The sequence below is a fragment of the Anticarsia gemmatalis genome, chromosome 24 (genome assembly GCF_050436995.1).
Source record: "Anticarsia gemmatalis isolate Benzon Research Colony breed Stoneville strain chromosome 24, ilAntGemm2 primary, whole genome shotgun sequence".
Lineage (NCBI taxonomy): Eukaryota > Metazoa > Arthropoda > Insecta > Lepidoptera > Erebidae > Anticarsia > Anticarsia gemmatalis.
The window spans coordinates 6428366-6443820 of NC_134768.1; the positions used below are offsets into that span (position 1 = coordinate 6428366).

The window sequence follows — 15455 nt, forward strand, 5'->3', positions numbered from 1 at the left end:
CCGAGTTGTATTTTTATGAATGAGCCTAGTGTTATGTTTTAAAATTTTATTAACTCGATATTATATAGGTATATTTCGCTGAAAAAAAAATATGAAAGCTGTATAAGACATGTATTGATAAAAAATGCCAACTTATTTAGTACCTTTTAACAATAAAATGCATGAGACTATTGGACTGAATTGTAAGTCAATGCTTGAAACAGTTGCAGCGCTGTAAATCTCAAAGTCAATCGCACAAGCATTTGTCACTCAACAATATTTTTAATGGCAACACTTCTCCAATTTGTCAAATATTGGAACAAGTAAAATGACGAGCCACACAATTTTTGTCTAAATAAAAAATATTATAAAATAATCGCGTGTTTATCAGTATGACTGTTTGGTGCAAATTGGAAAATGAAGAAGTTTACGCTGTCGGTGAGTATTTACATTTAAAAACTAAATATTTTTGTGTAAAAAAGAGATGTGTAGTATTGAATAGTAGTAATCTGCTAAATAGGTGCCTCCCGCAGAGAAGTGATAAATATAAACATTGTATCAGACATGTTAACTAGAGCTTGGAGTCCCTGTCTTGGTTATCCTGTTAAGGATTGCCCTCGTTTCGCTGTATTTAGGGCATTTAAACATACTGTTGATTCCTATGTCATTGGCCACTCCCCTTTAATATAGTGATTAAATAAGTTGATTGATAACTAATTCATAGCGCTTAATTAGACGGACGACAGTAGTGTTATGTTTTTGTACGTTTTTTTAAACAAATAATGGAACAATTGCATGCTGAAAGTCATATGATATTGTTTGAGGTTTTGTTTTGTTCGTTTTGTCTATGGGATGTGCTTGTTATGAGTTAAATCATCTATAGTATGTGACAAAATACTTGAAGACATCATTTTGATATTTGTTAGACAAATGTTAGATTTTTATGTGTTTGTTATTGTAGCACAAAGTCTATTTTTGGACGGTAAAATTTTATATACTAAAATTTTTTGTTGCATCTACATTCCATCTGATAACTTTATAAATGAATGATGGAATACGTTTTCTGTGAAGGTTATTTACACATGCAAGAAGAAGATGAAAATAATGTAGTGAATTGTTATATTTATTTGCAACCTTAAACCTATGTTATTTTAGCGCTTATCAAAAATGTTAATGCCGCTGTGGTCTGGGCAGAAGGGTCTTTAGGGTTGGAGAAAATTTGGTGCTATTGGACTTTTCTAAGTTATCCCTACTAATATTATCAATGCTAAAGTAACTCTGTTATGCTTTTATGTCTTAACTACTAAACCAGTTTTGATTTAATTTTGTACAGAGATAGTGCTGACCTTGACAAAGAGCAAAGGCTACTTTTTATAGCAGACATAGGGTACAAAGCGTGTTTGTAAGGAAACTGTCCTAAATCCCTAACTGGAGTTTTGGGCAAAAGCGAGTTTAAGAATTGTCACTGTAGCCTGAAGTTTGCCAACATGCCTGGGATATGGCTAATAGGCTTGCCCTTATTACTTGAGAGTAACATTCTGAACAATTAAAAGTGAGTGAATTTCAGACACTTCTAACATCTTTAGGTGCTACAGAATAATATTAGTTAGGTTTGTAAAAATGTAAATTTGAATTATATTTTTAATTTGTTTAAGGCGGAAGTTATTTTTTTGATCAGGCATTTTGATATTACCTTGAAAAAAGTCTTAGTAGGAAATATAATTAAATATTAGTAGAAATTAACATTTCTTTTAAAATAACATTGCATTGAAAATTTTAATTCTATTAGAATAAAAAATAGATAAACAATGTGTTTGAATAATTTCAGTAAGTAGTTAAGTATAATAATAACTGTTCCACATACAGGACACGGTCGTAAATGAGATGCTCCGTTACAGCTCAACAAGGAAACTATTACGGAAAATATTATTTATAATGTTATATGTATTGATTGTAAACATCATATAGTAAATAGTAATTGCTATAACTATGTTAAAGTTAATTTTGATAGTATATTACTACCCTAACTGGTGTTTCCTGATATAAAACAGGTTAATCAAGGCAAGGCAAGGCACTTCTTAGTTATTTAAAATATTCTTCAACACTTTAGTCCAACTATTTAGTAGAGAGCCTTGAATGCTAGTCAAAAGCTGACGTTAGGGGTCTTATCTATCTATCTTTACAGCGTTTTTCTACCCACTGTTGTGTACAGGTTTGGTTTTATGGTTTGCTTCTTTCTTTTTCACTTTCTAATACTTATGAGAGAAAACAATGATGACAAAATTCCCAATCCCCACTTGGACCAGTATAGTTAGTACAAATTCTGTTATTCTGGAAGGAAACTAGTGACCAGGGACTATTGATTTTCATTGTTAATGAATAATAAATCAAAATTCTGTGACTGTTTCTATAGACTGCTCCACAATATAAAGAAGAAATGTCTAACTTACATATTAGTACAAAAATACGACATATGATTATGTATACATATTTAAAAAATCGGCATAGCATGTGCATTCAGGTTGAACCATTTACAAGTAAAATTCAAATATTTTTTCATCAACCCGGTCAACTAGATCCTGTTCATATCTATATGTTACTGGAACAAAACAGCAATCTAACTGTCATAGTGCAGTGCCGTGAGTTGGGGTCCGATTGCAAATTATTTCTATATTTAGAGTGACAAGGAAAATGTTTGTTACCGATGTAGCAAACTGAAACTGCATTTTCTTATTCACGTTAAGGAAGAAGACAAATGGTAAATAATAGTATTTACTAACATATTTAATAAAAATTCCTTTCTTGTTTAAAATCCTTCTTTAAACGTGGGAGGTTCTGCAGATTAATAAATGTCAAACTTAAAGTAGTGAACAAATTTGTATGAAGTTTTTTAACTTATATACATATTATATACTTCAAATTGCGGGATGGTAACAGAGACTAGTGACTTTGGAATGTAGTTTGTGTATATTTTATGCATGACATATGGAGTTTTTAATATTTGTAAATAATAATGTTGTTTGTTTGTCGAATGGTTAGTGGTCAACCTAGTGTCAAAGTTGTTCAAGCCGCCCGAGAGGCCTTTGCCCGACTTTTTACGTGCCCTCCGAACCACGGAGACGCCCAGCTCAAATACCACTATGCGGTCACCTATATATGGAATGACCTCACTAAGGGTTGCTTAACCCACCGATCGTTTACCGACCGGTGAGCACAACTGTCAATAATTTAAACCCTCCATGCACACAAGGCTCTTTTATCTGCCAAAAATGCAGTCGCGTTTCGCGGTCGCGCTTCACGCGAATGAAGATGTTTCTTCGATACAAATATTCCTTTAACTGATGCCACCTGAATAATCTAAAACAGATAAACACAGGCCAATGATCATATAGATTGTTAGGCTTACGTATCCAAAATAAAAAACGGGACCCTTTTACTAAGCCTCCGCTGTCTGTCTGTCTGTGGCTAAGCTCGCACAAACCGCGATAGCTAGAAAGCTGATATTTTCACTAATGATGATTATTTCCGTTGCCACTATAACTAACAAATTACAATAAATTAAATAATAATAAAATTGAGGGGGGTTCTTGCGATTTTTTATGGTACAGAACCCTTCGTGTGGGAGTCCCACTCGCACTTGGCCGGTTTCTTTTTCAATACAAATACAAACTTGAATGGAAGCTAAAAACCGACATTAGCAAACACAACGAGTATTTACGTAAAACTAGGTGCCTACTCAGTTTACTTTAGCTAGCTAACTTGTGAGTAAAGTTCTTTCCGGCTTTGTTGTAATCGCGAGAAAGAAATCCCCTACTATTGTTTTTGTTTTATATGTATGCATGAATAATTCGCGGATGTTAGCTATCAATTCAGCAGGGAATAATCTCATATAAGTTTATAGGAAAGAAATGACGAAAATACTTAAAAGGAGTTAATGAAAATTTGTTTGGCCGGGACGACGAGACGCTTTCTTCAACTTAAGAGGCGATATTGGTACAAAAAACTTTTTTTATATACGTACTATACTAACTAATAACATAAAGTGATCGACAAAACTAGCGTATTGTTCTAAGTATCAATTATCTTGAATCGAAATATTAGTTCGTAAACGACGACGATTTGCAATTTTTTAGGCTATGGAGTTTACAGTAGCGACGTTGTTAATCCAGACCTTATAATTATACGAAATAGAAAATATACCCAGTATAGGGAGAATTTCAGTTCTGATTTTGAAGTATAACTTTGCTCTCGAAAAAGCTTCTCGTGGCCTTAATTTTCTGCGAATTAATGCTTGTTCTGACTTAATGAAATGCCATGCTACATAGTAAGTCTTTTAAGAAAAAAAAAATAGGCTCCTCCATTATCTTAGAAAATACAGTAACATTTTTATAGTAATAGTTTTTCCGTGACCATGCGGCTGATAATAATACGAATGCAGTTCCCGTATTTGCATCACTTATCTATTTGTAATGACTACTTGTGTTTGAGTGTAGCTCTTCTATCTAGTGCCACTCGGAATACCGTTGTTTCCGATCGCTATGCGCTATGCATTTTTAAATGAAAGAAAGTAGAGCTAGGTCTTGTAACAAAAGTATATTAGAAATTATCTAGTTAGAGCTAGTTGCACTTACCGGAGGGTAAGCAATCTAGCGAGTTAAGCAACCATACCGCCAAAATTCTATAGAAGGGCGGCCGCATAGTGGTATTTGAGCTGAGCATCTCCATGCTACGGAGGGCGTGTAAAAGTCGGTCTCGATTGTCAATTAGAAGATGAAAATTCTTGATTTTGCTTTTCTTTTATTAGTGCTATACCTGCTTCTTACACCTCCTGATATACAGCATGTTTGCCGTTAATAAATGCTGAGAACTCAACGAACATTATCCCATTTACAATGAATATCCTTAAACGAATATCTTCCGGGTGTTCTGTCTCACTAATGATGAGGATAATATTAATTTTGAAGACTTAGGTGTGGGTTTAATCAATTTGCTTAGAACAAATAAAGCTTTCCTTATGAATGGTAGAAGAGATGTTCCTTCCTCGTTGAATGTGACTCAAAAAAATTACAAGGGAAATACAATGTGTCTCGCTTCAATCGGATCGACTTTGTATGTCATTCGTGGGAGCAATTTAAAACTACCATATTTCTTTGATCACTTTGCTGTAAAGTGACGAGATGTATCAAGATATACAGCAGAGCGATATGACTTCGAATGTAGAGATTTGTTTAGAACGAGAATTATAATTTTGGCCGAGACTAAATTAATTAAAAAATAATATAATATTCTGGCAAAAATAACTGCTTGAATATGCGTATTTCTGACATATAATTCCGCAACTTTTAAACTTTTTACAAGGTAAACACTAAGACTAGAATACTACACCATAAGGCTGGTGCAAATTAGAAGCTTACAGTAAGTTTAATAAACGAAAGAAGCATTGTAATATTACTAGGTCATTTAGTAGCAGGTTACTAAACCCAAATCACCGAATTGTCCCAGCGAATACTTCGCATATTCGCACACGGGTCCCTTCGCGCCAATCATCGCCAGCCAGTCCCCTTCCGTCACCTGAGGAAGTCCAATTATGTCTGTCAAAACACCAGCCTGCCAATAATGTAGTTGTCCAATCAGCATAATAAAAATCATTCAATTGATTTAGATGTGACTGTGACGTTTATGAGTGAATGTGCAACCAAATGGGAACTGTACATGTCTTATAGTTTTAAAATGAGAGTTGTGAGCTTTTAAAAAATATGTATTCAATTATACTTGTTTCGTATTATGCGCAAAATTGCACGTTCAATTACATATTTTATCGCTGGTACATGATAGAGGCAATAAATACGCTGCGGTTAATCAATAAACATCCTAAGTGTTTAATACAGAGATTAATCATTTACTTCAAATATTATCATATAGGTACATAGCAAGGATGACCGGAATTCTAAAATGTTAGACCTCTATAAATGCACTTTTGGATAAAAGAATTCGTATTCAACTATTGCATCACCTCAATCAAATGCAACCGTCACGCTCATTGCATAGTTGTACCAAAATCCGTAGATTATTCTCGTTCCACGAAGCAACACTAATTACTCCCAACAATGTGCCCAATGACCTATTAAATCGAACCTACGTCCTCTCATCCGGACAAAATCAGGTGGCCATGTTGTTTTGATATCTCGTTACATTGAGTGTCGTGTGACAGGTGCATGGATCTGATGTCTGATAGATTTATAAGTCTATTAGACGAGTCTTATTATGGACTGGAGACTGGTCTCAGTGCTAGCGATACTAAAAGTTTTAAGTATGTAATTTTAGATTAGTACTTTAAGGCTATTCTATTTTGTCGGCAATAAGTTGTCGGTTAGAGTCTAATTAATGTGTTGTATATTGCTTTTTATAAGAGCTTTGAAAGTCATCTCATAAATAAATAGTCTTCATAAATAAGCCTTGATTATTGTGCATACCTGCTAAGCAAAAGATCTTCATAGTCTTCTGTCTGCAACTTGGTTCACGTGGAAACATTTACCGGGGTAAAAAGTGCTCTATGTATTAATCCAGATGTAAACGACCTGTATACCAAATTAAATCATAATAAGTTTTGTGTGCTGGCGTGATTGAGTAACAAAAATTGAAACCAGAATCACTTGTTTAAATAATATTATTAAGATATGAATAGTAGCAGACAATAAGCTGCGACTGAAAACTTCCAGAATCTTCCTCAAAGGGTAAACCCAGGGTTAATTTGACCTTGTTAATTGCATCACGTCTTTACCTCAGTGATTGTTCATCACACTTATTATTTTCTTTGACACATTAGTTACAATTACTCATAATTATTTATTGGTCGTATTAGTTCATTCATGCGGTTAATTTGATGACTGAATGGCTTTTCATCAGACCCCACATTCATAGGAAAGAAGATGACCGAATTGTTGCTATATTATTGTCTTCGACTCTTCGCTATTCATGCACTGATTTCTATTGGGTTGGTTCAAATCAATCTAATAATATTAACCCTAAAAATATACGTACTTATCTAATTATGAAAAAGTTTACTTTCAACTCAGGGTCGTTCCCCCACGAAAAATATTGACTCCGAATTACGTCCTAGCTATTATTTGATTGCTAGTAATAATATAGTTACCCATAGAATCTATGTTTATTTAGCTTATACGTATCTTTCTCAAAGTGTAAGCTTAATCTTGTTCAAAGCTAAATACTATTACATTGCTGTTATACAATCTAATTTAAGCTTTAGCCATTTTGCTTTCCTTCTGTAGTTTCCTTTATCTAAAACAGTTTATAGCTTTTGATTTCGGATTTATGTAGTTGAAACGTAGTCCACTCTGCTTACACTGGGGTCCTACCAAAAGATCGTAAAATTGATAGATTCGGGTTTAATGGATAAGTGGGCCTTAGTTTCTGCTGAGATAAGACTTGGATATGGCTTGCGAAAGTTTTGTATTGGATTTATTTCGATAAATTAAGTGCGTGAAGTGCGTCTTTGTTCTGCTTTATTGACCTTTGTCTCGAAAATTTTGTTAGTGGTAAAGGAAATACTTTGAGATTGAGACATAATTTAATCTAATACTTTTATCGAATAATGAATTTTGTCGCTTGAAAATTCTCAATGTAAGCATTATGCCTTGTTGTAAAGTTATCTGAAGATGACCAATTTGGCTTTGAAGTATGTATTCTGTCAACGAACACTGCAAATTGTATTGAACATAGCAAACAAGAGTGAATAAGTGAATGTTTCTTAAAGTTTCTACTTTCTCTTGAGTATACTTAATGCACCTTTTGCTGTTCCGTAGTAAAATTGTACTATAAAATTAATGAACTGTTAAATTAAACTCTACAAAAAAATTGACAAGATTAACTACATAAAGACACTAGAAGCCGTCCGCGACTTCGTCCGCGAGGAAATCCTTCCTGTGTAAATTCCGATCCTTCGGAAACTCCGGGATAAAAAGTAGCCTATGTGTTATTCTGGGTCTTCCTATACACCAAATTTCATCGTAATCGGTTCAGTAGTTTTGCGTGCAAGAGTAACAAACATCCAAACATCCATACATACATTCTCACAAACTTTCGCATTTATAATATTAGTAGGATTAGTAGGATAGATAAATTAATAATCGTAATATTGCTCCTCTAAACAATGCCTAGATCTATCCCTCGCATCAGTAATCAACATTCAAACGGCGCTCAAGTGTAGAACGCGAATTTGGTGCGTGCGCACATGTCCCGTCTTTTAACTGAGTCACGCGTATACCGCCCCTATTGTCCCCGTTTAATTGTTTATGTAAGTACAATGAACGTTAAATATAAGTAATAATATTTTTTATTCCTTCATACTTTTTATACGGGCCGGTTTGTGTTGTTTCTTTATACGGGATGTGACTTGTTACAGTTTGCAAGTGAATGATTAAGTTTTATGTGATGTTTAATGGATTTGTGGCCGGCTATTATAGGATGTCTTGGTGTTAAAGGAATGTCGTTCAGATGATTGTAATGTGTGATGTGTGTTCATTCTGTGGATAGATTTTTATTTATTTATTTAATGAAATGAAATTAATGTCGTTTAATGAAATAACAAGATGACGTACGATAGTTCTCAGTTAAAGTGATCAATAAATTTATTTTATTTTAAGTTAGATAAAACAACAATTAAAACCGAATTTAGATTCTAAAATCACGCCTTCGTTCCATAGGGGTAGGCAGAGACAAGAGAAGAATTCCTAATCTTTAAAAGAAAAAGTTTTATAAATCTCTGTATATACGTTTTAATTGTACTTTTGCGAATAAACTATAACAAAAAACCATAGGTATCATCAAATCACATCTCCAAATAACTGCTTCCGACTGTACTAATAGATGACAATCTATTGGTCATCAGTTCATCACACGCATTGTTTTGCCAAATTAGAAAGCATTGTTCATTACGACCGTCACAGGATGTGTTGCCATAAAGTTATATCATAAATTGACGGGTGATTACCATGTGTTCTGCTAACGGTCTTTTTGCAAGTTTTTTTAAGGATTCTTGAGTGAATGAGGATAGAATTTAAAGTATTAGGTATGGATATGGCTAATGTACTTACATGTCAATAAGAACTGGTAATATTATATAAAATTATTCAGTGGCTTAAAAATTTGCGTGGAATTGAAAATTTTCTCCTTCTTTAAAGTCGGTTAGAAAGATATTTATTTTGCATAATTTAAATCCTGGCTGATACTCACAGTTTTATGCGTATTATTGTGAATTTGACTCGAAGTGATGTTTCGATCGAGTAAAATCGTTTACAATGGGCACCTTCCCTTTTGGAAATTACGTTTTATACATCGATTTTTACTTATGTTTGAGCAATACTATCACGCAACACCACATGCATGACCATTGAAATGCATTAACAGTATACTACGAGTCTTATAAAAAAAAATTGAAAATAAATCTGCACGACAATGGCAGTAGTTTAAATATCCTGATATTAAAGTACATGATGAATTTATCACGTCTTTCTGACTCTCTTCTACGAATTACAGTTTCTTATGTTATGTTTCTTATGTTACTTCTCTAATCGCATTAGTCTTAGTGACTGTAATGTTAGATGTAAGTGTGTAATAAATAAATACATGTTAAATTGTACAACGGCAAACAAAAATGTATTTCGTAATTTATTGAATTATGGCATATCGTAAAATTACCTAAACAATAAACCGCGCTGTCTGCGGTAAATGAAATAACATTTGAACTATGGAGATTGCACAGTGACTAGTTTTCATTCAAGGCATACCATTACTTAATATAGGGTATCACGTTCGCCTTGAATGTGTTTGCCCTTATAAACGGTGTCAATATGAATACCATTAGGACTAATAATGTCGATGGATAGTGCATTCGGTTCGTGACTTCTGACTTTCTTTCAATTGAGACTGATATGCTGCATCGTGGCTGACAGCTGTTTGACGATTCTAGGTATTGAAGTTAAATTGATTTCTTAACTAATGACACAATATCGGTTGAATGAAGAAACGTCCACTTTAGTAAATTATAGGTATTATTCTGTCTTTGTCATATTGACGTGTATCGTGGACACAAAAATACGACGGAGAATCTTTTAAGGTTGAATGAATATTACTGCATTATGCGGCAGTTAAAAAGAATTCAGATTTCTGATTTGATAGAGGCCAAAAATACTTACCAGATTGGCTAGATAGACACTTAGGCCTCTCAAATCTGAGGGAGGATCATAGTAAACCGTAAAAATCTGATTATGGATGAAACAAAAATTGGGTGTTAAATCCTTAGTTACCTTAATATTACGTTATTCGTCGTTGATGGCATTGACCACATCACCACACTGTATTCATAACTTATAACACGCAAAAAGTACCTAAAAGAATGAGGATACGAAATACCACGATATATTATGCAACTCCAATGACAAAAAAAGCTACATAAAGTGCCTACCGTGAGGACACCAATAAAACACTTTTCAATAACAAATGGCTTTTCTTACAGCGATATACAACTTCCTGGCGAAACCAGGCCACTTGCACCTATCCCTGGACGTGGGAGAGCTGGTGCACATCGAGAGGGAGACAGGCGACTGGTACTGGGGCAGAAGTCTTCGGAGGGACGCTACTGGCGCCTTCCCAAAGAGCTATGTCCTCGTCAGAGACTGTATTGTAGACAGGTGAGCTTTTGTTGGACTTTTTTGAAAACTAATGTCCTAGAGTCTTATCAAGGTATATGGTATAGCCTATGTACCTAACTGGGTTGTGGAGGTTCGATAGGCAGTCCCTTTATGTAAAAATCTGGTATTCAGCTGTATCAAGTGAGACTGGAAGCCGACTCCAACGTAGTTGGAAGAAAAGTTATGCTGACGATTAATGTCCTAGAGACCTTGCACGTATTTTGTTTTAATGGTGTAGCTTTTCCTATATTGAGTATAGTATGGTGGTTGTGACAGGTTTGTACTAGTGTGCGGTGTAGAAAACATCGAAGTAAAATACTTTGATCTTTACTTAACTAGGTAAGGAGCAGAGGTCACTTGTGAGTTATGTAGGTATATCTTATAATCGACAAGTACCTAGACATGTTTTCACTTAAGTTTATTATTTTAAAAGGACATTCGTCGCTCGTTCATACCGTCAATTTCTCTTTTTATGTTAGCGTTGGGTGCCTGTAACTGAATGGACAGAAGGCAAGATCACAAATTAGTATTTATATAAAAAATGTGTGTCATTTGTTGGCGATCCGATAAATACATAAATAAAGTAAAGGACCCAATGTTATTATGACTCGCTCATTTACTTACTGTCCACGTTCGTAAAACATTTGAGTAAAATCAAAATACTAGTAACTAAATATTGGTTAAGTATGTTATTACGTTGTTTCGTATCTAGTTTGCTAAATGTTTAATGGCTAAACCAGATAGATAAGACCGACCTATTTAATGGAAATTGCCAAAACGTATTAGTTCGAAACTAAATAAAACATAGCGTTCATTAGCGATGTATCATTGGAATTCCAATTAGCATACAATTAGATAATGTTTACAGTAGTACTCTAAAACAGACGATAAATACACACAGAATGCGTAGGGATTACTCTTACATTACATTATTGATATAAAGTAGCAAATGACTACTCACTGATAATATTTCAATTAAACGACAGCGGCCAGGCACGCACACATGCGAGCGCGCACGCACACATGCATAGTAGCGTACGTACACATTGCACAGTTCTGATTCACATGGCAATGGGCAACGATTATCAATCACGGTCGATGACCTACACAATTAGTTTCATTTTTTATATTAATTATTATATTGTAAGGGGATTTTTTGTGCCAAACTAAACATTCTTGATAAATAATAATTATATTGAAAATTTACCTTATGGGAAAAAGCGTACCTTCCATAAAAGGAGATACTATTATGGGGTGCAGTTCTGTAAAATATAGGGAAAACCGTGATAATATTAACCGACTAAAGGATAACAATCAGGTAAAAGTACTTTTGTAACTGTAAAACAATGTGCCAATACGATTCTTTCAGAGCAAGCTATAGTCTTGCAACTTAATAGAAAGCCTTGGGATGCATAATGCATATATAATTTAAAAAAAATCGAATATAAAGTAGAAGCATCAAACAGGTTACCCTCAGCTGCTGAATTTTGTTTACCTCCATTTGCCGCTAACCTATGATTCAACGCTTTATACAGCGTCGGTATAGAGTCGTACCACAGTCGTACAGTTGTCGGACTTTCTTAAAGTTAATAAAGCGATTATTACATACATAAAAGAGCGACCGACGGAGTTCAGAGAACGCCACTTGCTAAGATCCTTACAAACTTTACTTGCCTCATTCACATCCATACATCTTGTCATATAGGGCCGCCGGTTACGATTACTACGTAATTATTACTTCCATCTAAATCCTACTAATATTATAAATGCGAAAGTTTGTGAGAATTTATATACATACATTCTCACAAATTTTCGCATGTTACGTATGTATGGATGTTTGTTACTCTTTCACGCAAATACTACTGAACTGATTACGATGAAATTTGGTGTATAGGTCGCTGAAAACCCAGAATAACACATAGGCTACTTTTTATCCCGGAGTTCCCGAGGGATTGGGATTTACACGGGAAGGGTTTCAACGCGGACGAAGTCGCGGGCGGCCTCTAGTCCTTATTAAATGACTGTTACAGCTTTTCCACTATTACTTATATCGTCGTCTTTAATATCCGGGACTAGGGGCAGTTATTGACTTTTATAAGAGAGACTGTTTGATGTTTGACTTTCGACAACCTTATAATAGAGATTTTATTAATTCTTTAAAACTGTTCTTGTTTGTTTATCTTTGAAAATGTTAAGTGCATGAACCAAATATTACATGCTGAGTACATTTGGAAGATTTGAAGTAGGTAGGTACATATTCTAGGTAGTATTATGCTTAATGCTTTTAACGAGATTCAGTCTACATTCTTCAAATTTTAAACTGACAGTTCTTTAGAAATTTATACGGAATATTATTCCTCAGTATTAGGCCATAGACCATTAGGATCATAACTAGTAACGCTAATCATTTGGTAAACGTGTTCTATGAGGTAGTGTGTGTCTGAGGAGGGTAGGTCAGGCATTAATAGCTCTGTAAATAGATGTTAATCATTCTATAAGTATTACAATAATTCTTAGAATAAATAAATAATTGCCCTTTCGTAACATGACTCACGACGTATCCATTGTTTTAACCTCCTTATTACTACGATGAATAGAAAGTTATGCTTTTTACTATTGAGAATTTGTTTCAAGTTAGTTGCTAAAGTATCGCTCATACATAATGTAATTAACCACAGAAAGACTCAAAACTGGGCTGAATTAAAAAAAACGCCACTGAAGAGAAGTTAGGGCCTTCGCAAAGAAAATAAAAATTAAGTTCTACGTGCAATATAAGATTGCTGAACGGATCTTAAACGGTGAAAATTTTAAAGGTTTCGATGCCTTACTCGCCCAAAAAGTCAAGTAACAAATAAGGTATCGCGTTGAAGACCCGTTTAGCATTTTAGTATTACAAAATAAAAGTAGGTTAACATGAAAAGATCTTTAACTCTGTAGACACAGTATTAGCAGCTCCTACAGTTCCCGATCTAATTTACTAACACCAGGTTTCTGAGGTACATTTAGCGGTAGTTTATCAATAGCGTTTAAACTCAAATAAAAATACGCTATTGAATAGAAAATCTACCGCTAAATGTACTCAGAAACCGGGGATAAGTAATGTATGTTATGTGTTGATTATTTTGTTCCTTTTAGATGTGGGGAGACAGTGGTCGCCTCGGCCGGCGGCACCGGCGTCGTTCACGATATAGCGGTCACGCTCAGAGAATGGTTGGAGCATTGGAAAAAGTTGTACATTGTGAGTATACGAAAATTAAGTTATAAAATGCTGGAGCTTTCTGCTGTAAAATATAGTATGGTCTCCTTATCCATAACCTCCATTGACCTGACTTTAGATAAATAAATAGATAGAAAGTACGTGATTTATGAAAATATCTTAAAATAAATATTTTTCTGTCTTTATTTTTGTACATTAAGCTACCGCTGCAAACGGTTAATTCAAGGGCATGAATTTTGAAATACGTAGGAGTTAAAAATAAAGATGCCTTAAAAATCCTTCTATAAAGTCTATTTCTTACTATTCACATCGAATTTCATCAAATACGCATCGATTTTATTGCACAAGTAACAAACAGAAAGTAATATTCGCACGTGTCATAAGAAATAATCAATTAGTATGGATATGACGTGATGCGTTAATATTCATGCGTACATGCATTGACTATTAAATAACTTGTTAGGGAAAAAGTACTGTAACTTTGACTGCTATGTAAATGTTTCCTTCTACTTTTTTGTATAATTAACGTTACTTAACACTTGATACCTGTCTTGAAATTAAGTCATCAATCAAGCCAACCAAGTGCAGTTTGGTAAAACGTTTAAGTAGTTGCTTTGCAGAAAAGAACTATGTCTAAAGGTTTTTCATAATGTAATTTTATTAGACTTCAAACAAACTGAATAATTAATACAGTGAACTATGAATGTGATGTCTGTTTTTGTTATTGTCTGTCTTTTTGTTTGTCCGGACTAATCACCGCATCGGCTGAACAGATTTTATAAGACTCTCACTGAAAGAAAGAGAAGATTGTGGTTCTTTTTTATCATGGTATTGTGATTTACCTGTATTTTCTAAAACAATTCCATGCGAACAAACTGAAAGGCACTATCTATTGTCAAATATTATAAGTCCAAATTCGTAACAATTATTTATTCACTTCTAGACCAACGATGAGCGTCTCAAGTTTATGGAGGTGAGCATGCGCGCCCTCCTTGAATTGAGAGGAGAGGCCGCTTCGGGAGCTCTACCACAGGACCAGCTGCGAAGAGTCGCCAGGACGGCTGTTTTCACTATAGATAAGGGAAACAGGTAATTAGACCTTGTATACAATTAGTAGCGCGATTTTCATAGACTACTATCGAGCATCGAGAGTTTGACGTTTAAAATGTTTTGCAAAAACGACGAAAGCACATTTTGACGGCTTATTATTGACGATGGGCCATTGCTATTGCACTCGGTGTACATATCTCGAAATTGGCAATTTAAGACTTCATAATTTTCTTTAGCTCGTTTGAGTGTCCCACTGCTGGGCAAGGGTCTCCCTCATAATATACTACTTAAAAGTTTTTTATTCTCTATTCCTTTTTCACGCAGAACCCTTGGTATGGAGCTCGCAGTACGTACAGCCAATGGTCAGCTGGTAGACCCGTTCAACGTCTCCACATACAGACTGAACGCGCTCCACGATGAAGCTAACACCCGTATTGACAAAAATATGGTATGTACCATACTGTAACATTTAACTGTATTTGTCAATCATTATATTTTTT

General features: G+C 34.5%; 1 protein-coding gene across 6 annotated transcripts in view; it reads left to right on the plus strand.

Moving 5' to 3' along the window:
* The first annotated feature begins 265 nt into the window (after nucleotides 1-265).
* The window catches only part of mbc (dedicator of cytokinesis protein myoblast city), a 44534-nt gene continuing 29344 nt past the window's right edge, over nucleotides 266-15455 (plus strand). For all 6 annotated transcript variants that reach the window (XM_076130279.1, XM_076130282.1, XM_076130283.1 and 3 more), the window contains exons 1-5: nucleotides 266-417; nucleotides 10514-10688; nucleotides 13824-13926; nucleotides 14849-14994; nucleotides 15280-15403. In XM_076130279.1, the coding sequence (XP_075986394.1) occupies nucleotides 372-417; nucleotides 10514-10688; nucleotides 13824-13926; nucleotides 14849-14994; nucleotides 15280-15403 (594 nt within the window). In that variant the 5' untranslated portion in view covers nucleotides 266-371. The remainder of the gene's footprint in view (nucleotides 418-10513; nucleotides 10689-13823; nucleotides 13927-14848; nucleotides 14995-15279; nucleotides 15404-15455) is intronic.